This window comes from Heterodontus francisci, chromosome 33, assembly GCF_036365525.1.
Source record: "Heterodontus francisci isolate sHetFra1 chromosome 33, sHetFra1.hap1, whole genome shotgun sequence".
NCBI lineage: Eukaryota > Metazoa > Chordata > Chondrichthyes > Heterodontiformes > Heterodontidae > Heterodontus > Heterodontus francisci.
The window spans coordinates 51,357,537-51,382,170 of NC_090403.1; the positions used below are offsets into that span (position 1 = coordinate 51,357,537).

Sequence of the window (24,634 nt, forward strand, 5' to 3'; positions counted from 1 at the left end):
CTCTCCATGTTTGTATCTCCCTCTGTCTGTCTGTCTGTCTCTCTCAGCCTTTCTCTTCTCAGTCACTGTCTCTCTGCGTCTGTGACTCCCTCTGTGTTTGTCCCTCTGTTTGTCTGTCTATGTCTCTCTGTCTTTTTCTCAGTCAGTATTTCTGCCTCTGGACACCCTGAAGGAATGAACCCACGTGACCAAACGGGGCGGTCGATCAGGAGCTGAAAAAAAAGCCATTTTGTGCGAGGAGCCTGTAGTAACAGCTCCAGCCAAACACTGTTTCTTCGCTCGATTACGCGCACCAGAGACGGCGGGCGCCCGACGATCAGGTAGGGACCGCTTTAAAAAATATTCTACTTTCCGAGCGGCCTGGGAGACTGGGCTCTGGGTCGGGCAGATGTCTTTACTTGAACGAAATTAGTGGTGCGAGATCGCTTGACATCCCTATTGCTGTTTCTATTTCAAGATGGCCGCTTGCCTTGAATTCATTTCCACCGATCTGCTACTTTTCATTGTTTCTGCCGATTGTCTTCGTTGCTCCGGTGCCCGTTCTGGCCCCGGCCGCTCCGGCTGACCCCGGGCGTTCCCTTCGCCTCCCAGTCCGGCTCATCAGCCGGCACTCGGTGCTCTCATTTGTTGCAGAATTGGTGTTGGACCCCTGTGCATAGTGCTTGGCTGCTGCCTGCCCGAACTGTCTGTCTGTCTCTCTCTCTCTCCTCTTTTTAACACTGTTGAGTTTCCAGACGCCGGGGCACTTTGCCTCTCTCAACACCGAGTTAAGTTCCAAATCGCTGCTTTCCCCAACCCGAGCCAAGCTGGCCCGGCACGGCTTGAAAGGTCACACTCTTGGCTTCTGATCCTTGTTCACTTTGGGCTCTAGTTTCCTTTCGAATCACCGGGCAGAGCTTTCGAAAAGACGCTCCGGCTGGGTCGGGAAGCCTCGTGCGCTGAGCAAAAAGTAGCCACCCAAATATTGGGCACGATTTAAACTTTGTCCCGGGTGTCATCGGCACGATTTTATAGGATCGGAATCTGCACAGTGTGCAGATTGTCACTGTGAGAGTCCTGTGGCGATCCGACTGAACCCGGCGCTTTTACGAACTTATTTCGCCCGAGTTCCTCCTCGAAACACTTGGAAGTCGGCGCAGGTCCCCCCCCCCCCCCCCGCCCTGTTTACAAATCCAGCTGCTTACCGCGGCTAAAATGTGGTAAATCTTTACAGTCTTGTTGTATGCCCGGGTCAAGGGGGGAGAGAAGTGTAGAGAGACACTGACCGCACTTATTTCTTATTTTTATTTGTGTGTGAAGGGCTCGGAACACATATCGGCACAGCACAAGGGAGTTGTGTCGAAATGTAAGTGGGAGCTGCAGCTCCGACTGGTTATAACGAAACTATATTGAATCGTTTTTTTAATGTGCGTGTTGTGTGTTTTTGGACTGATAGCTTATTTTTTTCTGATGTATGTAGTTTTTAGTCACTAAAAAGCTTTCAGAGTAATGCACCCTTTCAAAGTCGCTTATGTCTAAAGTATATCTGTGTAAAAATATGTAAGTAAAAATTGATATATTGTGTCCAACTCAGTAACTGTAACCTGGGAAATGGTATGAAATTGAATTTTAATCTGGTTGTAGTTTACGCCTTGTGAAGTTGATGCCATGTTTTGTGAAGTCCTGTCAGCTATAGTAACACAAGTTATTTTGGAGTTTCCTTGGTGCTTTTTGTTTTAAAGAAGGCGCCTGGTTTCGGCACTGACACTTCTCTCCAGTCAGTTTGTAACAACAGCGGGTAACTATAATTAAGACTGAAAGCCGGGCGTGAAGAGACGGCCAGCACAGTTTTGTCTTTTTAGAAACGGGGAATATTTTTCTTTGAGGGGCAGGTGGGGCTGAGTGGAGATTTGATGCGGTATTCACATACAGATGGGGTTTTTAAAAAGTATGTATTTTTCCAGAAGGAGGGTTGTGCGAGTTTGGGCTTGAGATGGAGGCTGTTGTGACTGAGTGCGTTTTCGTGTTTATGTCTTGTTACTAGAAACATGCGCCTTTGCACATGGCGCCCCCGCCCCCAATCCCCCACGCATGTAAATCAAATCAGGGCAGAAAGACGGGAACAGCTCGTTGGGCGATTAATATATGAGCCGGGAGAGAGGACGATTCGGGTTCAAGTTACAAGAATTGTCTATTAACTCGAGGCACATGGGACGAAAATTACTAGCGCGTCAAGCTCGCCTGTAAATTGCTTAGAAACGCTGAACAGTGTTGCTATGTTATCCGGTGGAGGTGAAAGTTGCTGATATTCTCCTCCACCCCCCCCCCCCCCTCCCAGATGATTATGATAACTGATATTGTGTGTTGAGGAACGAGTTAATGATGTGTATGCATCTTGGAAGAAGTAACCGTTTGATCTGCATTTTTACCATCTGACACCTCCCGGTGTCTCCTCGAAGCCATTACTGAAAGCCATGTGATTTAGCTCTTTAAAAAAAATACAGCGAAAACCTTGACAAAGTCTTCGTTCCGAATCACGTGTGTGTTGTATTGTGTATCCGGGTCCCAGCCCTTGCTGCTATAGTAGTCACACTGCTCTGATTGTATTCAGTGAGTGTCGTTTAACGTGAATCCTGCCGACCTGTCGTTTTTGCTGTTCCATTGAACCGCGAGTTACCGGAATATTGAGCGCTGCCATTCGGATTATTTGTCTGAAAGCGAGTGTGGGACAGCACCGGTGGCCGAAGTCCTTCCTCTGTCAGGGTTTCGCCCGACAATAAATAATCGAAGATAGCAAAAAAGCAAAATACCAAAATGAAAACCAAAATTTGGAGGTCCAGTTACACAGCATTTGGAGTAAACGCGGCCATGCATAGATATCTGTTAAATGTAAATATACAATAAATATCTGGTGTGTGCGTAAAGGATTCCCGATAATTAGGAATTCCCATCCCCAACCCACGCCAGAATGACACTGCATCATTTGAGTTTCTTGGAGTCAATGACACACATTACTGATGTATTAAGTAACCCATCTCGCCATATTAACTATAGGTCTGTTTCTGTAGGTGTTCAACTCGAGTTTACTTTTTACAGGGTTTCTCTCTCTCTCTCTCTCTTTTTTACCGCCAGTCTCCCTTTATCAAAACCTGCCTCCTGTGAGTTAATTGCAATGACAGACTGGCTCTGGTGAGAAAATGAATGAACATAGATTGGGTTTTACTGTCGAAATGAAATCGCACGTAGGCCAGTCAAAAGGAAACTAACCACCTTCTGACACATTCTGCAACCCGTACAATTGGCAGCACAAATTATTCCGCTGGTTGCTCATAAGATTAAATTGGGCCTCGCATGATTCAGCTACTAAAACAATCAATTTTAAAACAAGCATAGTATTGCATGCATTTGACCTCTTATCCACGCACTTCAAACATACCGTATACGCTCGTTTTATCCAATAACTTGTGCTTTAAAAAAATGAGCTATTTTCATCGACAAATCTATGATCAACACTATCGCAGTAACAGGTTAGCTACCATTCAGCTGGAGTTTATGAAATTAGCTTGAAAGTGACAATCAGGCTGATTAAAACTGTAGTTTTAATTTATTGCGGCTCCCACCATCCCACCAGGCAGCGCAGTACTGAGTGCGCCGTGGTTCAAAACTATGGGTTGCCCTTACACTGAAAAGCAAGTTCACGGGTCATAGGGGGCAAGGAATGGAACGTGGGGGTATCCCCCATCTCCGTTGTAAACACTAGACTAGGCCTAAACTGCTTTACATCCTGTGAGACCCATTACAAGTCATAGATTTGAGAATTTACAGCAGGCATTATTGTAGTATTGACCCAAGTTGAGATTCTTTAAGACAATTTATGTAATAAATCCTTCAAGTAAGACAAGCTGTTTAAGATTCCCAAATCTATTGCAATGAATTCCTGACCAGTATCATTTCCATCATAAGGCCCACGTTGTTTACTTGGGAGAATCGAGGTGCTGTGATTCAAGGTCTAACTGTGCCTGTTTCTGTGTGGCCTTATCGATAAAGGTTACACACATGGTACATTCACACAGCAGCCCGTTGCTACAACAACCACCAATGCACTCTACATTTAAGGAAATTAAAGGCTCAGACAATCCGAGTTGTATTAATTTAGTGAGCAATTTTTTGTATAGAAAATGACAGATAGAAGCCACCATAGCATACTGTTTATGTTATATCGCTGGCACATTGTTGTTGAAATTCATGTATAGATTTAAGTGGTGTTACTGGGAATAACAAGACCAATTAGCCAGCACTCCGAGATAGAATGAATTTGCACTAGTTTACCGAGAATACAACTTGGAGTTAGAGAGAGATTCTGAAAGATTGACTTTTTGCAAAATTTGTACTCTTGTGAGTACACATTGATGCAAAGAACATCAATCAATTTTACAGGTGTAAATCATACTATTTTCAGTTACTTAAACTGGAGTGCAAAATATTTTAAAAGTGTTTACTTTGTTTTTGTTGCTGTTATAAATTGGCGTTTAGTCCGATCGCATTAAAGATCAGGAAAGGTTAGCTGATTCCTTGCTACTTGTAGTGCTTTGCGACATTGCGTAAGCAAGAAATCTAATCCACCGCGAAAGTTAAGTAAAGAAATGTGTTGACTCTGACAGGAACACGCGGGTGAAGCGCTGTGACCTCCAACCCTTTGCGTGTCCTACCGCTGGCCAAAGATCTCATAGCGAATGATTATTGAGATCCATTTTTTGGAAGCGGGGAGGGGAGTGGAGTGAAGCAGGGTGAGGGGAGTGTGACGTGTAATATAATTTGCGTCCGCCATAACTGTATTTATAATCCCGGGAGAGTTCTTCTGTTTGGTAACTTCATCAAATAAATCACTGCCTTTAAAATAAACGAGCAAAGCTTATCAATTACTTTCAATCTGCAGCACTTAACTAAAAACAAGACAGACATCGACGGTTGCGTTTATTTCAGATCCCCCTCAACAGCTGTTCGTTCCAACCTCTGGATCCTGCTGTGTTGCAACTTTTTGGAAGGAAAATTGATTTCCCGGGTGATATTTACACCAATCCCATCTGCAACCAGTTAGGTGCTCAAATGAACTCCGGGAGAAACTTAGCAGTTATTAGGATCTTGAGTGTGGTTTTAGCGGACCTGATGCAATCATTGTTTTCTTTGCTCAGAATCAAGCATGATTCAACCAGAGCCCGTATTAATACAGGTAAATAGCGGTGCACCCCGCCCCGTCCCCCCCTTCCCCGCTGTCCTAGTACCTGTAAATGCAGCAATACCGTCGGCTGGTTGGTGGGTCGAACGGTTTTGTCTGTTTGCTTCCAGCTGCAACAAAAGAAATTTCAACGTAATTCAGTCATGTGGACGATCAAGAGCGTCATCTGCAGATCATCTACATGCAGACTCGCACTCAAAAACACACTCAAAACATATACACTCAAACACAAACATTCAACACACCTACACTCAAACGCACACACATTCAAAGCACATACAATCAAACACACACTCAAAACATATACACTCAAACAAGCACACACTCAAAACATATACACTCAAATACATATACATTCAAAACATATACACTCAAACATACACGCATTCAAATACAAGCACACGCTTACACTCATACACACCCCTCAAGCACTCTCACACAGGCCCCACACTCAAAACATATACGCAAACACACACGCACATTCAAACATATACACACACACTTAAAAACTCATACACACACCTCAGGCACACTCACGCAGACCGCAAATACACGCACAGTTAAACACACACACACACAGTGGAGGCTGGAGATCCTCTGAACTAATTTGCATCTTGAGTCCACCTTGTGTCGATTTCCAAAATGGATTGCAAAGGACTGGTTTGAATGTCAGTACAGTTGGGTGGTTTCTCCACTCTCAGGCCTGTTTGTTTTATTTAGAGATTTGGTTTTTTTTTGGGGGGGGGGGAATCGGTGGAAAAATCTGACGAAGTCTAAGGACGGTCGCTATAGCTACTAGAAGTGTTGACAGTAGCCGCCATCCACGTCATTACAGGTACAAGCCGATGATATGTCCTTGCTTATTTTCCTTTTTAAAAAATCTATTTTAGAAGGACTATTAACTTAGCGTTTTATTTATCTTCATTTTTTCGTATACATTATTTTTCTTGGCAGTTTCACCCGCCGGCCGCGGGGGTGTGATGGTGCATTTTCCAAGCAATATTAACTTTCTCCAGCATCGATTTAAGCGACCGTGTATGTGCCCATGCCGGCAATACTCTACATAATGAATTGCATGTTAAACGTTCATCAGATCATTTGTCTGATTTTGTACGGATCAATGGCTATGAAAACGTGTGTGTGTTGGGGGTGGGGAGAGAGAGGTAGAAGAACGAGAGACGATGGTGTCCAAGTAAAAGATGGTAATGTGTGTGAGTGAAAACCGAGAAAGAGCGAGATGTTTTGGTAACTATTTCGTGTCAGCAAACTGCTGAAAGGACGTGTGCGTGTATTGCAGATGAGACATAGCTGAGGTGGGATTAGGAATATTCCTAATAGTACGTACACGACCATCGCGTTTACTGCTTACCATCTGTTTACCACATCAAGTGCGGGATTGCTCCAGTGGCTTGGGAAGCACGGACAGGTAAATCAGATAGTGAGGTCGAGGAATCGAATGCAGTAAAGTTGCATCGAGCCCGTATGTTTACATTGCAGTTATGTCTTCCCTTGCTATCGAACTGTACATTGACACCACCGAGATCTTTTTACCCACATCAAAATGATTCACATGTTTGTAATCTAGTGTTGTCAAATGTACGATGTTGGTGACTATCTATGTTACGGTTAGACGGGCAACTAGTGCGGCTCACGGTAAAGACTGCTCAGTTTTGCTAACGAAGATAGTTGATCTTGTTCGAGTGGAAGTACCATATAGAATAGATTGGGATGTATTATTAATGTTGGCAGAGATGTCTCCATTGTTGTTTGTAGATGTATGTGTGTGTGTGCATGTACGTTTCATTGACATATTCCTTGTAACATGCACCAGATTCCTTTCAAAAATGATTCACTGGCACAGCACTCTGTAGTAACTCAACACAAAGCTTTCCTTTAATCAAGTGAGGACAGACTGTGAAATATTTTTCACTTGCTCTGAGAAAACCATAACTCTCAGGGCCTCACTCTATTCCATCCCTAAACAGTTTCACACTCATATACTGTCTGTGTGTGTGTGATATATGACTAACACCCTAATTCAACTGTATGCTAGATTAATGAATATTTATAATCTGTTACGGCCCGCCTGTATTTTTCAGACTTTTTCCTTTCCCCTCCCCTTAACGTTTTGGAATTGCTCACTTAAAATATGCGAACCAGGCTTTAGTCAAGTAAAGGCAATTGTAAAACTGTCATATAACGTCTAAAATGCAATATCGCCTCGTCCTTTCTCTTCTCAGTAATTCAGTGGCGAGTTTATATATCATGACCTCAGTTGCAGTGGGCGCTTGATATTTTCTTATTGCAACTGTCTCTTACGACAATCGTTGTGCAGAAGTCTATAGAAGGGAGCCAACCCTGTTTCCCCCAATTTCAAACGCACCTCTTGACGCGTTCCATCTGCAGCTTTTGCCCTTGTCTTTAAAACAGCGCCATAAAAAACACCGTGTAGAGAACGCCATATGGAGCCTCCTGTTTGTCAATGGTGATCACATCATACTGGATGTCACCTGGACCACTGCACCTTGCAACGGTGACCATTGCTAAAACTTCTATCTGAAGCTGCTGCTACTGTATGTTGAAGTAATTCAGACTGAACAGCAATATCTGATGGATGTACAGTTATATTTGGATGAAAGGTTCACATGCTAAACACTAAACACTATGCCCTCGTTGCTTCCAAAGATTTTTTAAAAATTTACAGTAAGAAGCGCCCAGCCACCCACCTACCTCTATCACAACCCCTCCCCCCACCCCCGCCCCCCGGCAAAATATATCTCCTGATCATGTTTTAAGGGTAGGGCATCACATGTGCGGATCCCTACTGCACCATTCATCTGTCATGTAATCACTCCCTTTCTTTTCTGAGAGATGATTACAGGACACAATACACCAACAGGCGTATGCACAGTTGGTTACGAAGAAAGGCAAGCTTTGGACTAACATTTTTCTTACAGCATTCTCAACTTTTCTAAGTAGCCAGGCCTCCTCTTTATGCGATGAAATGTTTGAGAAACATGCGTAAGTACAGGAGTGGATGTACACACTGCTATTTATATCCGCCTTTTAAGACAGTTGCTTGGTAACCGCGTCTACATCTAAAGAAGAGGGATTTGAGGTAAAGCTGGCGTACACTGTATGGTAAGACAGTAACCTGGAGAAATGTATCGCCCATTCGGTGCATGATTTAAGATTGGGACCTGAAATATATAGTGAGGTCAGCTTTCTAAAGTACATGTCCTTTCACTTCCAATTGGTCAATTGCAGAGAGTCGCAAAAATTAGAATATTACAAGCAGAGAAACCAATTGAACTTTGGCTCTCCCAAGTGCTTAAGGCAGATAGATGTAATTCAAAAAATCTCAGCATTTGTTTGTGAAATGCTCGTTATCCAAAACTATTCTTCACTATCATACGAAATCTTCTTAAAAAAAAAGATGCTCCAGATATAATTTTGTTTTCTAAAATGACATTTTACAAAATCAAATGTTAGTCTTACTGCAAAACACAATGAAAAGCGCCAGACTAAAACATCTTGGGGAAGGAGTAACTGTTCATTCGATGTGAGAATATTCTAAATATATTCCAAATGGACCTGCTCACTATTTCACTGCTTACTATTTCACTAAACAGAATGACCAGAACAATTCTTTCACTCTGTCTCTAGTTTCAACACTGGACTGGGACATTCTATTTTAGATTGTGATGCTGTGCTTCAAACGGTAGTCAACTGAGTTTGTGTATCTGTATACCCTCCCAGAGGAAGATCCACCCCTGTGTTTCTGCTGCAACAGTGAAAGATTTAACTTTTGAAAGACAACTTTGCCATTATCTTATTGAACTCAGCGGTAAAAAAAAAAGACTAGGTCAGCACAGTGACGCCCTTCCTCAATCAGACTGTATTCAAGTGTTTTTTTTGTCATTTCTACTCGCTGTCATGTTTTCTGATTAAATTAACAGTGGGGTGCCTTGCATCTTATTATACTAAGCTTCCAGCTATTAGCATTTGTAATAATGCATGGTACCCAGCTCATGACTAAATGATCTAAGGAGTAATAGTACGACAGTCTCCTTCGGTTCCAACCCCTATAGAGTTTACAGCACAGAAACAGGCCCTTCGGCTGTTGAGCTTGCTGTCTGTTAGGATCCGGTACGTTTCATAAAATATAGATGAGTTGTTGTGACATGAAACGCAGGTTACACATTTATAAAGACTCAAAGTTAACATTCCCAGTGTTTGCTTACTCCACCTTATCTTCGGCCTATCCTGTGGCTTCACCTTCCCACATAGTGCAGTCCCTGGTTTCTTAATATAATCTATGGTATTTCATTGCGTTCATTCATTTAGAGTACTTCTCAGTCCTGTTTCTTCAATCAACCCACGTACTCGATTCAAAAATGTTTGGAATTCAGAAATTGCTATTATGTAGAAATTACTAATGAAGGTTACGTGAAATTGTCGCAAGGAGGTGATACTTTGAGTATTTGTTTTAAAATTGAATTCTTCTGAATTTGTTACCAAACTCGTACATGACCTAGAACACCCCTAACCCAAATACAATTAATGTTACTTTCTTATCTTTCCAGAATCCATTGCAGCTAAAATGCACAGAACCACCCGGATCAAAATCACAGAACTAAACCCTCATTTGATGTGTGCCCTGTGCGGGGGATATTTCATAGACGCTACAACTATCATTGAATGTCTACACTCATGTGAGTTTACTCTAATCGTTCTGTTTATGTGAACTCTTAAGCCTTAAACCTAAGCCATGACGACGTCTTCCACTTATTCAGGCTCCCTGTCGGCAGGCTACAGGTGAACTGCAATTTGAAAGTTTAAGTGAGGCGTTTCTGAGACATATTTGCAGCAGTTTTACTGCCATGTGTGTTTTAGTTATGAATCATAATGATGTCTACTTTTGTAACCATGGTGTAGGACATCATATAACTGGTACCTTTTCTATGATTCTTTGCATATCTCCTTCACAGAAGAAGTGGTTAATGAACCGAGTTTGGCTTGATTGTAAGGATGTAACAACATTATTCGTTTTTATTTACCTTCTACAAAAGTAAACTCACACGGACGGGTTTTCAACTGTCAAAAGGTGCCGAACCCCGAATAACTCAATAACACAAATAATAATTTTGTAAAATGCCAGTTTCTGTCACGCGAGGCTGTATTAGTTCGCCCGCTTTCCTCGTGGTAATCACTATGTGTCTTTGTTCGTCGCTAAACATAACCCGCAACGCTACGAATCGTGAACCAGATGGAACCCAGCGAGTATTGTACTCGCCCCATTCACCATATCCGAAGGTAAAGCCCACTTTGAGTGTCACAAGTGGAATCAGGTGTTTTACTTCGTTACGGTGCCCGTAACAATCCTTTAGCTTTGACCTTTGGCCCTCACTCAAACTTGCTCCAATGTTCATGAATGGTGCGAGCACCTATGATTGAAATATAACGTGCACCTTAGCAGGAGGAAAAGGCTGTAACTCAATCTGACGGTTCATCTGACGTCTCTGAACAGCTGGAGCTTTGTTCAGCTTGTTGCTGAGGTCATAGTAATCCCTCCATTATGTTAAAGCTCCTACCCCAACAAGGTAAGTCGCAGCTTCTCTCTGTCTGTTCCTATCTAGTTAATGCATGAGTTACAGACAAAACATAAAGTCATTACTATAAAGTTGTTTCCAATCATGAGCACTTTGCTGCAATTTCATTATAGCTTTTTAATTACATAAGTTCATTAAAAAAAATTTCAGTCTTACAGTGACAATACGATTGGGAATAGAACTTTTTGTATCTACTTGCATATTTAAAATATATATTCCAGACAATTGTTATTTTTAAAACAGCAATTATCCCATTAATTATTGTTTGGAAATTACATGTTAATTATGTAATAATTATGAAATTGTTTTCTGAATATAAGGTTTTACACTTGTAACATCAGACCATTCTGTGGTCACATGTGATTGATCACTTATTCCTTATTTGCTAGATTCTTTTATATTACTTATGCCCTGTTTGTAATCAATCAAGAGCGGGCTGATTATTATAAATAAACATCCCAGCAATCGATTGGTAGCATTTATTGGCACATTTGACCAACTATGTTACAGACATACATCATACATCAGAACGGGGACTGCAGAAACAGTCTTATCATCATTGACCTCCAATTCTAATAGAGTTTTTAAAAAAAGATTGAGCACTAAAAATGATCCTATCAAGTTATTAAGACAGGAATATAATCTTAACATTTAAATGACCAATTAGAACTTCTGGCTCCTAGTCTGTAATGTCAGTTGCAAACTTTTGATTTGTTTTGTATCCACTCTCTCAAATCCATTGTTCACAATATAATTATGATAATGCTTGAAAATCATCCTAGACAATTGACCTATTTTATAATCATCTATTATTTTCCATATAATTAATCTGATTTCAATTGTGTTGCTGGTGTGTAACAGATTTTAGATATTCATTAATAGTCCCTTAGATTGCATTATAGTCTTGTAGTCAATGATAAATATTGTAATATTTTCTACATGAAACAGTTGAAATTACTGAGTTTGCATCTACTCCCAGCTATCAATTATTGCTTCTGTAAAAATCATCTGAACCCATATGATTTGGTTACAAGCTCTGGTATCCAACCTTATTTCTGTGTAAACAATTTCAACCAAAAAATAAATTACAAGTTTGTAATAACTCAGAGCCCCATGATTACATTGCATCCCTACAGATACTCCCAGCTGTGCGCTGTCCTCTATATAAACCATCTGAATCCTTCAATCAGATGATTGCTTCATGATACAACTTGTGTACTGTTCTATCTGTAATCAAGCCCAGTTTATTTATTATTCTCTATATTTGCTCACAAAAGAACAGTGACTAGGCTTTAAAAAGTAATTAATTGGTTTTGAAGCTCTTTGGGATGCCATGAAGATTTAATAAGGTGCAAAATACATGTAAATTGATTTTCTTTCTTTCAACAATCCTTCACTATGTTATTTCCTTGCAACACTCTCCAACAAAAACTCGTTTGCAGTTAACCATCATTCACCACAATACATATTTCTCCAAACGAAATACTTTATTGTCCTGAAATTGCATCAAATCCAAAAAAGTGTTCATTTAACACTGTATGAAAGTTATATCTTACCAGTAAAATGTCCCTTCACTTTTGTCTCTTTCAGCTTGTTCAGAAAGTTGAGTTTTTTAAGAATAAAAAGCTTTTTTTGGCACAAAGAACGAGAGATTAAAAACATCAGGCTTTTCAAAGTTTGCTCCCAATTTCTTCAAAAGATTATAAATTGCTTCATGTGTATTACAAAACTCCCAAAACTAACTTACCATTTGTATTCTAAATCCTGCAGCATAGATTTCTAAATCACAGCTTCTTTCACGTTTACATATGTCTGTGTGACAACCGCATAATATTTTCAAAATTATAGTATTCACCAATAAATAAATCGGTGTTTAGATTCTGAAAGGTCAGTATTTGTATCATCATTACATACAAGATTACAGAATCTGTAGTGTGGTGCGAAGTAATAACTCATTGAGGGGTTGAGGTGACGCTGTAAACCGTGACAGCAAAGCTGGAAGAGTTTATTAACTTATCTGAAAGCTAGGATGTGTTACTGCCTCTGTGGCGACTCCAGAGTTTATTACTTTGCGTGGGGTTGTCATGACGGCAGCCGTTCGTCATGCAATCATGTGATTTTATAGAAATGATACCGGGATTGATTTTCCTGACTGGCATGAGGGAGTATTGTGGTTTCCATATATTGTATTTCATACTAAACGCAGCTATCAAATTGTGCATGTGTAGTCTGTTACCACTCTAAACAATGCTGCCTGCGTTTGTATCAGGAATAGGTATACACAATCTCAAGCTTACTGAAACAATAGGTCGCTCCTGTCCCTGAAAATAAGCTGGTCAGTGTGAAAGAACAGAAGTTAAACTAAGGACCACTTGATTCAACGACTTTCCCTTTCGAAAACACTTTCATTTGCATGAGGTCAAAATCTTGAGGATAGTAGAAATGTGGATCTCTCTCCACAAAAAGACATTTGAGGCAGGGGGTCAAATTGCAAATTTCAAAACTGAGATTGATAAGAGTTTTGTTCGGCGAGGGTTAAGGAGCCAAGGCCGGTAGATGGAATTTAAGATACTGATCAGCCATGATCTCAATGACTGTCAGAACATGCTGGAGGAGCTGAATAGCCTCCCTCCTGTTTCTATGTTCCTGAAGGGTATTTTTTAAAGAGCAGCGTCCCCAGCATGGACTCGACATATCTATCGTGTAAGTGAACACTTCGAAAACATGAACAGAAACTGATCAGAAACATTGAAAGTTATGTTTGTATTCTTGTGATTGTCGAGTTAATAAAACTATCTATTTAACAATTATCTTTTTCTTGTTTAAATCCTTGCAGTTTGTAAAACTTGTATCGTTCGCTACTTGGAGACCAACAAATATTGTCCCATATGTGACGTACAGGTTCACAAAACTAGACCCCTCCTTAGCATAAGGTGAGTTCTGTTGTCACATGTTCTGTTCGTCTGGAACCCATAGTTGGGAATATCAATCTGCGGGTGCTTTTTATAAATTATGAATTGGGTGACCATTCCCCAACCTGTTCTATTCATTAAAATCATTTCCTTATATAAGTCTGCGAAATCACTGGTTCTGATTTTGAAATACGGGCGAGTTATAAACCGTCCACCTATCATTAATGGGGTACGACATCCACTGTTAAGAATTGACATCAAGTTGTGGGAGGTCATATTTTGACCTAGAGTCATAAGAAAACCTCGGCACAAACCGGGACCACTTAAATTAGGGTGTATGTGGCGGTGCAATCTGACCATGGGAGTTACTCGCTCTAATGCCCTTTCCACTCTCCTCCTTATAGCCATTAATTTTTTTTCTTCTTGCGCTATTTATTCTCCTCCCAAATCGTGCGATTAACTGGCATTGGCCTCTTCTGACATGTCATATTTTCAAATTTATTAGAGAACTTAATATTTGATGTGCCTCGGAAATCCCGTGCATGTACTTTCAACCCTTGTCCTTCCCTTTGTTCCAGGGCCGATAAAACATTACAAGATATAGTTTATAAATTAGTTCCAGGCCTTTTCAAAGGTAGGCCACTTTTCGTCACATTTTGCCTTTATTTTTAAACAGACCTGTTGCACAGATTTTTGGATCTGAATGTGTGCTGGTTTTGTTTCTCTTCCAGATGAGATGAAGAGGCGGAGAGATTTCTATGCGGCCCATCCCTCAGCAGATGGTAAATGTTTATTTGAAAATAGGGGATTAAGGTTGCCTGCAAATCTGATACTGTCTTGGGAACGAAACCTTTTCTCTCTCCCCCCTTAGATCTCCAAACTGCATAGTCAACTTCAATTTAATTCGGAATCAAGAATCAGAAAACATCTACCTATGATTCATAAATATTAGAGGATTGTTCTATATTTTCATTACACTGTGGATGTGGTAGCTCCTATATTAATTTATGCGGTTACATAAAATGATACTTCTATTCAATCTGCTCCCAACAATATATTGTATTTGTTTCGCAGACTGTGCACAGATACATTCTACATAATAGATGTGCCTGTGATTTGAAATTATTATATTTTGTTTTCAAGAATTTGTCTAACTGGAAAACAAAACTGCTTCCCAGAAACTGAGGAGGTCACCGGGGCCTCAAAGGGTTAAATAAACGGTCTGGGCTGCGAATCTAAACAGGCTGTTGTGTTAAGGAGGAGTTGCATTAATCGGGTAACGGAGAATGTATCGTTCTCTCTGATTTCGAGTACCTATACACTTGAGTTTCTCTAGACGTGGGGTCAACTAATGGAAACGTTGGGGGTTTATGTGTGCGTGTAACTATAAATTCAAGTATATAATTGGGCACATGTATTTTTCCTCCCTCTCCAACAGTCACAAATGGTTCAAACGAAGACCGTGGGGAAGTCACAGAAGAGGAGAAAAGAATTATTACAGACGATGAAATCATTAGTTTGTCTTTAGAGTTTTATGAGGGCAACAAGTAAGTAGAATCGTGTGTAGCGAAGCAGATTCCGCTTAATTTGAATGGTCTCCAAATATTTTTTTCAGGATTAACAGCAGTATGGATTTTCGGAAATAAAAGCACATTTCTCTCTTTTTGTGACACTGACACCGTTCTAAAAAGTAGCCAGAGACGCACAGAACCTTGGTTATCATCATGCTTCTATACATGACAGGGGGAAAAGTTAAACACAAATGCTGGAATGAAAACAAAGCGTGCTAATGTTACCCACTCAATTTTGCTTTTATTTTCTCTGCCTTGGTCACCAGATAGGTTGTAATCCATTAGTCTCAATAAGCTATTTACGATTTTCCACGTCTAGAATGGAAGGAAGGGCAGAAGTCTGAGGGCCTGTCTTGCATTATGTTGCGTTAGCAGGAACTATACATCTCTTTCAGATGATAATTGACCTGCCGTGCATTTCTGACATTTTTCAAATGTTATATGATTGGAACAGCTGCATTTGTACCAGGGGGCTGAAACTCACATTCGGTGTAAGGCTTGTATAAGAACCCCTTTCACTGTCATCCAGTAGATATAGCGCCTTTCACGACCTCAGGACACAGCCAATGAAGTACCTTTGAAGGGGGAGTCACTGTTGTAATGTAGGGAAACGCGGGAATTTGCATACAGCAAGATCCTACAAACAGCAACGAGATAATGACCAGTTCAATGTGTGTTGGTGATGTTGGTTGAGGGATGAATATTGGACAGGACACCGGGGAGAACTCCACTGTTCTTGGATTTGTGCCATGGGATCTTTAATTTCCAGCTGAGTTTGCTGAAATTCGCCCCATCATCAATGCATTTTCAAATATCAATCTGTTAATTAATGGTCGTCCATTTACTATTGTAGATCATTTATAAAATGATTAATAATTATAAAGTTACCATAATATCAATGCAAAATCACGTTTACACGCACTATCCCGTTATTATTTTTAGAAGCAGGGAATTATTGAAAGTGAGTTACACGGAGTTTGGTGAAACTGTCGGGTTTGAACGTTCTTCGATTGTACTCTCTTTTATTCCAGTCACTCCTTTTCTAACTGTATACCTAATTAATGCTACATTCTATTTATTTACCGTTCCTTTTCTAAACCAGCCCAAGGATACTTAGATTTCCACTGAGGGTTTTTCGTTTTATGATTTTCACCTTAATTCACCAGGAAGCTTATTGAAAGCAGGATATTGGAGACTAAATATGTCGAATAACTGCAATTAGGTTTCTACTCAAATTAATACAAATTCCATTTATTTTGCACTGTTTTATAAAGCGCCGAATTTCCCTTTGTTTTCGAGTTGTAAAACATTCCAGTTACCATTTTATGAAGAGACAAAATTACTGTAACCGAACAATATGTGACTCTGCAAACCATGAGAAAGTTCTCGAGCTCTCTTCTGTTAGTGAACGATTATACATCCGAATGACTATTTGGCGTTGTAATTAAAGAAAGGACTTGTATGTAGATCGGGCTTTTCTGCAGCTCAGGACGTTCCAAAGAGCTTTACCGACAATGAAGTATTTCTGACATCTTAGTCACTGTTGTGTTGGCAAATTGATTAACCTAAACTGTTCCAATTTGGTTTGTTCTAGATCAGAAAAGAAAGAGGTCCCACAGACTGAAGACACAGACAAGGTAATTTCCTCACCAGTGGTTTTGTCTGAACTATTTAATCAATTTTTAAAATTAAGTTGCTATTAGCATGCTGCCTGGTGTGCTATAGGTTCAACGATTGATAATAGCGAAGAATCAAGCATTTATATTTATGTTTATTTGGACTTAATGCTTGGGTACATCTTTTAAATTATACTTAGCAAAATCTGTTTTTCACAGTTTCGTTTTTTTCCACAGTATTCGTCTGTCCGTTAGAAAGTGTGAAGAATGCTTGGAGACATGCAAAATGTTCATAAACTCACTTCTGGGTGTCAGTGTCTTATCTACTGACCAGAACAAAGAATTTAATATTAGAGGCTTTAAACATTAGGTTAGAAAGTCACTACTGCAAATTTGATTACTGGTATCAAAATCATAGAATCTTGCAGTACAGAAGAAGGCCATTCGGCCCATCGTGCCTGTGCCAGCTCTTTGAAAGAGCTATTCAGTCAGTCCCACTCCCATACTCTTTCCCCATAGCTCTGGGTTCCCCTTCCCCTTCCCCTGATATAGCATTGTCCAAATGTTCCGTATCAATTATTTGTAGTTGTATTTAAAAATGTGATTACAAAGAAACTTACCTTAAACAGTTAATCAGTAGAAAGGTGACGAAAATGCATTAGGAAGTTCAGGGTTCGATTTAGATTGAAGTTTCATTGTCCATTTTCGATCGATGATGTATATTTAAGCAGATATTATGGATACTTCTCGAGACGTGAGACGAAGAGGCTCCTTCATGACAGATTCAAACTTCACTAATGAAAGTAAGGGTTAGACTTAGATTATAACGCTGCTAAGATTCCAAAGGCATTTTGCAGGAACGACATTGAGTCTTTTCAAGATTATTTTATGGGTTGGAGTCACGAAATGCTTGTGGCCAGCGGCGTAACTGTTTCTCCAGTACTTCAGTTACAGTGTTCAATGTTGCTAAACGCTAGATCGATGGGTAGCCTCCAGACCAGTATTTCTTTGTCCCCTTTAACCAAAACTCAAATTTGGTCCTCCCATTGATATTGTAGGCTTCTTTGCGATAAGTAGACAGCGAAATTCTGGATAGTGTCTCTACGTATAGACGTCATTCATTCCTTTTGAGCAAGGTCACCCGGATTACTTTGCCCCCTTTGCGGAAGTACAGTTGTCTATCCATTGTATAGAATCATTAATTCAGACAAATCTATGTATCGACATTTTCTGGCTTTACCCGTACCGGGCATATCCAAAAGTGCTCTCTTGAGTCGTAAGAAAGTTACCATCTCAAATCACTATTGCCATCTGAATCGAAATGAAATGCACGCTTGCTAATGACAAAGCACTGTCTTGAGTGCGCGTAATGATTTCAGCAACAGAGAGAGAGAGAAATTCAGAAATGTGATTCTTGTTCATTTGTTGACCATACTATCATTCAAATTGGTTTTAATTTGTTCTGGAGATCTTGTACAATGTTTTCTTTTTGAAAATAGTATGTGTACATTTGCCCCCGTGTTCATCTGGTTTTTCAACTCCAGTCTTGGAAAGAACATGCTTTCATTAGCATTCAGTAACTCACAGTATACTGGTGCCTCACAGTATACTCACAATATATTGGTGCCTCTAGTGAAGGTGTGATACTATTGACCTTTGACAGCTGTTGCAGTAATTTCGGTTGGTTGAGCAAGGCGCTGCACAATAATGGAGATCTTTATTCATAGATACCGTGCAATCAAACGTAAAGCTGCTTATACCTTGGTTGCAGATTTAGCAAACCTGACCAAAAATGTTAAATAATGTTCTCTCTTGGCCGTGTTCTCCTGGCCTGTCAACTGTTCATGCAATCTGAAGTCCCCAAACATCATTTCCTTGTGAACTCAAAAACGACCTGGCAAAAATAATAGTTGTTGGTTTGTCTTGACAACCATCAGACCAGAAGTCCCATCGCAGTGGTTGAGGGCACCTGTCAACCGATTACATTATCTCATCCAGGAATTCACTCACCGATTGTGTGTTTCCCCTCCCTAGGCTAATAGTGTACGGTACCTGCGATGCCCTGCTGCAATGACGGTGATGCATTTGGGAAAATTTCTACGGAATAAAATGGATATTCCCAGCAATTTTCGAGTAAGTTTGTCGTTTAAAAAAATCACATTGAAATCTGTTTTCTGTTCTTTTATCTTTACTGAAATCTGTCTGTTTTGATTCTAGATTGACGTTATGTACGAAGACGAACCCCTCAAAGATTACTACACACTTATGGATATAGCATATATTTATACGTGGAGACGGGTAATTAACCCTTTTGTTATGGGTATAGGCAACCTTGTGTATGTATGCGTGTATACGTGTAGGTGTGTCCATGTGCATATTTGTGTTTGTGTATTTATATGTACATGTATGTGTAAGTGTGCTGAATACAGGCAGTTAGGAGAACAGCTGGACCGAGTCGAATTCGTGTACTTTCCAAAGAACATTATTGCGATCTCATACATTGGCAAAGCTTAGATGTGACTGCACACTCCCTAAAATATAAATTCCTTTTAGTTCTTTGTGATGAGTGCTGGGTTCTGTGCAGTCCCCGCGGTGCCTGTTCCAGGCAATGCACTCAGGTAATCCTCGGGTGATCTGAGACAGAAAAACAGCCAATCAGGTTTCAGCTGTTCACCCAGGCGTGAACAAGAAGATATTGCAGTCCTTGGAGTATAGTCCCTATTGATAGGAAAGGAGTTGTTTTTCTGAACAGTAGACCTGGGTCCGCAGCCAAGTTGAGAACCCAGGTAATAGGAACAATCTACACCACACGGTTATACTCCATTTCGAATCGCTATCTTTATCACATATGCTGCTTTCATTTATTTAATATATATAAAACGGGTTATTTACATAGTGAGTACTGTGATAATCCACGCCAATCTATTCATTTCACTCATTGCACTGTATGGGGCCATGACACACCAGATATCTGGTACTCAGCCAATTCAAGCGGTGCAGGTGCATATGTTACCTGAACTTACTTTTTACACTTCAAAAAAATACTTGCTAAACGCCAAACAGATGCACTCGAGTTTCCCAGATGCTGTCCCTACCAGGCTATGTTAAATTCTGAGAACATAAAATTCTTTTGCAGATGTTAAATGCTAATCTTGCATATTTTGGGAAAAAATTAAGGCTCATGGGTTTAGATTGGTTGCTAAGCTTGCAATATATACTGGCCAGCTGTTCTGTCTGTCAATACAAATGTTTAACATTATGCTAATCCAGCTTGTAATTTAATTACCAACCTGAGTGCAGTACAATAGGGGTATGTTTTCCTTACTTTGCATAAAAAATCGATTGCTGAAATAAATAAAACCATATTTATCCGCCCTGGGTTTGCTGTGATCAGTTAGTTTCAGATCCCAAATCTGATTATCAGATTTCACTACAAGTACAACATTATAAGACAATTGTAACTACATCTCCCTCAATACTTGAAAGTCAAACACACGCACACACACACATAGGCGTGTTTGTATACGTATAGATAAAACTTGCATAGATATTTTGATCCTTTGCACTTGTCTCTTCACCTAGGTTTTTCAACAAGCTTGTCCCATCCGTTCAAAGCTTGTTAGCTAACTTAGTAGTAATTGAAAATTCCTGTATTTTATAAATATTAGTTACTCCTACAGTACCTGGGAAATGTTCTGCTGTTTGGGTACAGAATGGTGTGAAATTAAGGAGGAATGAGGGGCATGAGAAATGGTCTTTTGAATTATACTTGGCTTTTTGAAAAACCTGTGTGAAAGCCCAAGACCCATAGTGAAGGACACAACCAAGTTGAAAAGAAAGGGAGTGAAGATGAGAAAGTAGTGGCCAGATTGTGTTTTTAAAACCTTGGGTTTATCTGAGGGGAAAACAACTAAAAGAGATAGACTTCCGAAGTTTTGAAGTCTCGGGAAAGACTGACTGGTTTAGAGGATGATATTCAAATGTCTATATTGTATTTCATGTTATTTCCAGTAATTGATTGACTACAAACTACGCACACTTTAATATTTCTGTTTTCTGGTTCATTTGCAGAATGGCCCTTTGCCCCTGAAATACAAGGTTCAGCCAGCCTGCAAACGGTTAAAACTCAGTCACCCGAGTGAGGACTTTGCTAACACCAGTATAAATTCGGAGAGTGACTCAGTGAGTGACAAGGGCAGCCCAGCCGCCGTCCCTTCCACGTCTTCGTCACTGCCAAGCCCCGGCACACCGGCACTGTCTCCCAATCCGCAGTATCCAGTTGCAGCTGCCTCCATCGTGAACGGCAACACAAACTGTCACCAGATGCCTCCATCTGTCGGCAGAGGCCGCAAAGTGACTGTTAACGGCTCGGCAACCCCGGCTTCCTGCTGAAAGCTGGACCAACTGAATGTCAACCAACAAGCAAAAGGGACTCGCCTGCATATTAAACACGGCGCGGCGAAAATCAAACTGGCTTCTGCGCCGTTTATTAAATGTAATATATATATTCTGTTTAGCAATATGGTTATTGTCAGAAACATTTGTATTCCCTACACAGATTTGTAAATGTAAACGGACAAAACACACCTCCAGGTTGGGATTCCAGACGACTTTGGGTGTCGCCGTTCATTTCCTCTAATTGCAGATGTCGAGTATAGTCGATCCTTTTAAATGAAGGAACATTGGACCCAGGATACAATTTGGTTGCCACGTGTGTTCACTGAGAGATCAGGCGGTGACGTTTTTGTAAACCCTGTACATTTTTTTAAAAATTGCCTTAAAAACAGTCTCATTCGTCGCAGTTGTTAAAATGGGAACATATTCAAGCTGGCATTGTGACAAGTGATCTCAATTGACTTTCAGTCTCATTCAGATGGAAGGTGTTGTAGTCTGTTAAAGTTGACCAGAACTAGGAGAGTCACGGGTTGGAAGTTGCGCCATTATATAGATCACCCAGCTTTAAAGCTTTATGGGACAATGACGTGATCTAAGAAATGCTTTATATTCTAACTCCAACTTTGCGGATCTGGGGATAATCAGTACACACTTCGAGCTAGTGGAATATGTAATTTTATTTTACTAATTTTGGTTTTAACTTGATTTGTGGGGGAAAAGTTAACGCCCGCTAGGCAGTGGTCGCGATGCCGTGAATTTCTCATCTCACTTAACAAAGCGCCAGATCTCTTAGCAAATCACCTTCAGTCCTGACAGAGACTTTTTCCAGAAAGCGTCGACTTGTCACCTCGAACCTTCCCCACCTTCTCAGTGGGAAACAAAGCAGGAGCTAGGAGTTGAAGGGAAAATCTCCAATCTTGGGCGCACTTTTAACAAACTCTGTACTGCCATTCATTCCTACCTTCTTCATTCCTACCTTCTCACTGGACCTTCTGGAACCTCTTCAACAGCTTTAGTTATACTTACAAGGGGGCGATTCAGAGACGGATAAACTATTTTATATAAATGGTTTTACTTTGAATGAAATACGTACGGAATACAATTCAAAATAACAGAATTGGAAACTGTTGATGCTGAAGTGATTAGAAGGATAGCCAGCAAATACCAGAGCTGTAGATAAACAAAGGATTAGGTATTTTGTTCCTGATTCTAATCGCGCGGTCTTTTTCTTATAGGACGTGGTGTTTCTTTAACAAAAATGACAACGATAATCAAATATTCACGCGAACATTTGGGATAATTCCAGAAAAAAACTGTCGTTGCTGCTTAACACAAATCGTGATTTTTTCCCCCCCATTTACTCAATTAACTGGAGTCGACTGTACAATCTAGCATTTCAGTGCTTACATTTTCTTAGTTTGGTGTGTGCGAGTGTATGTGATTGAGAGAGAGAAACAAGTGTGAGTGTGAGCGAAACACAAATATTAGCAATGAAATGATAACTCTGTCCTGCTAATGATTTGCTACCGACAGAACAGCACAAAGAAAATGAGTTCAGAATGGAATATTGTTTCATAAATTTTATTTTATGTTTTGATAAACCTATTAAATCATTCTAGAAGCGTATTTACTTTAATTATAAACACCCTCCCATGTTTAAAAATAACCTTTCGATTGTAGAATGGAGAATGGTGAGACAGCTATTCCTTCAAAATAATGACAATATCCATTTATTTTCTAAAGCAAAAAAAAACTTATTGAATAAAGTTTTGAAAGGAATGGACACGGGTAACACGATATTGCCTCATTTAGTGATTATAAATGATTGTAAACTGTATGCCGATTGGTCGTGAAACTTTCGAGGGGGGAAAAAAGGATGTTGGAAATGTACAGCACGCCAGACAGCGGCTGAAAGAGACAGACAGGTTCATTGGAACAAGCTTCTTCTTTCGGTTGCATTTTTATGCCTTGTGGTTTCAAGCATTCTTGCTCTGCCTTTTCGCCCGAACATCAGTAGATGCATCAATTCCTAGATTTACACAGAGTACGTTTCAAAAAAATATACTTTATTGGCCATAAAGCGTTTCGGAATATCTCCAGGTGGTGGAAGGCGCTATGGAAACGCAAGTATTTCTTCTTTATTAGTTAGGGTTGAATACAGATCCAGTAAGCTTCTTTGTATAAGATCAATATCTTTCTAATGAGATGCGTCCATGAGATACATATATGGTTTAAAAAGGGGTAAAAGTCACTTAGTGAATTCAGTACAGCTGAAATCCCTGCTGCCATTTTCACCAATCACAAGAAATCTGGAGCACTTTGAGACTCTTTCGTACACAACGCAATTGAACTCCGATTCAATGTCTTGGAGACTGGAGCTGTTTTATTTCGAAGGGGTAGAGGCAGTCCGTGCTACGGTGTGGCCTCGGGGGCCGTCACAGGGAGAAAATGTACAGAACAACACCACCCTGGGGGGAGGGAAGAATGCCTGACAAGTCAGAGGGAAGGTAAAATTCTATCGTGCACCCAGACCCTTGTATGAATAAGACACCTCCAAATGTAAGAAACCTCCAAATCCATCAACATTAGATCCACTTACCTCCTTAATAAATGATCAACATGCATATCCGTCGGTCTCATTCCGATAATTGTTGCCTATATGTTTAAAAGAGGTATAACGCTGCTGAAACCCGTACTGCCATTTTCGACAATCCCACCAAATCCATTGCACATTGAATCTCTTTCGTACACAAGTCAATACAGATCCGATTCAACACTTCTTTACTCTTTTTTTAAAATTGTGAAACTTTAATTATCTAGTGAGCACTGGATTGTATTTCACCCGAACCGCCGCTTATCTGAAGGTGAAGGTGATGTTTACAGTGAGGGCTTTGTATTGCAATAAAGGCCGACAGGAAGGGTATCGTGTTCATAGGCAGAATATGGCGAGGCGAACCGGCTGAACCGAGCAAAGCATCTGGGCTGAAACTTTAAACAACCTTCGATGCAAATGCAACAAAATCCATGGCAAGCAGCAGCCAACAGGCTACCCATCAAGCTCTGCGCATGATACACCTTTCAGGAGGGTCGCCATGGTTACCATCGATGCTGGGCAACAACCCTAGGGTTTTTTAGAACAAATTTAATTCTAAATAAAGCTGCCACAATTTCTTCTAAATTCAACCCTCACACACTGACTAATGTTTTAATATTTTTCTCCCGAACAGACAAATTAAAGAAGCAGCATCGTTGGATTATGCAGAGATTGAATATTCCCAACTAATTTTATTATTGTGGGTAGTTTCAGGATCTG

General features: G+C 40.3%; 1 protein-coding gene across 1 annotated transcript; it reads left to right on the forward strand.

Moving 5' to 3' along the window:
• Window positions 1-225: 225 nt before the first annotated feature.
• On the forward strand, window positions 226-23,070 carry LOC137347957 (polycomb complex protein BMI-1-like). The gene is made up of 10 exons (XM_068013023.1): window positions 226-320; window positions 9,802-9,930; window positions 13,664-13,760; window positions 14,318-14,373; window positions 14,471-14,521; window positions 15,178-15,286; window positions 16,905-16,947; window positions 18,961-19,059; window positions 19,144-19,224; window positions 20,998-23,070. The coding sequence occupies exons 2-10, from the start codon at window positions 9,819-9,821 to the stop codon at window positions 21,316-21,318; spliced, it is 969 nt and encodes a 322-aa protein (XP_067869124.1). The 5' UTR covers window positions 226-320; window positions 9,802-9,818; the 3' UTR covers window positions 21,319-23,070.
• Window positions 23,071-24,634: the final 1,564 nt, after the last annotated feature.

Excerpts from the sequence above, each read along its gene's own strand:
- LOC137347957 (XM_068013023.1), top strand. The coding sequence starts at position 9,819 with ATGCACAGAACCACCCGGATCAAAATCACAGAACTAAACCCTCATTTG. Across the intron at positions 14,522-15,177 it reads GGCCCATCCCTCAGCAGATG|TCACAAATGGTTCAAACGAA; the intron begins GTAAATGTTTAT and ends CCTCTCCAACAG. Across the intron at positions 16,948-18,960 it reads AGACTGAAGACACAGACAAG|GCTAATAGTGTACGGTACCT; the intron begins GTAATTTCCTCA and ends TCCCCTCCCTAG.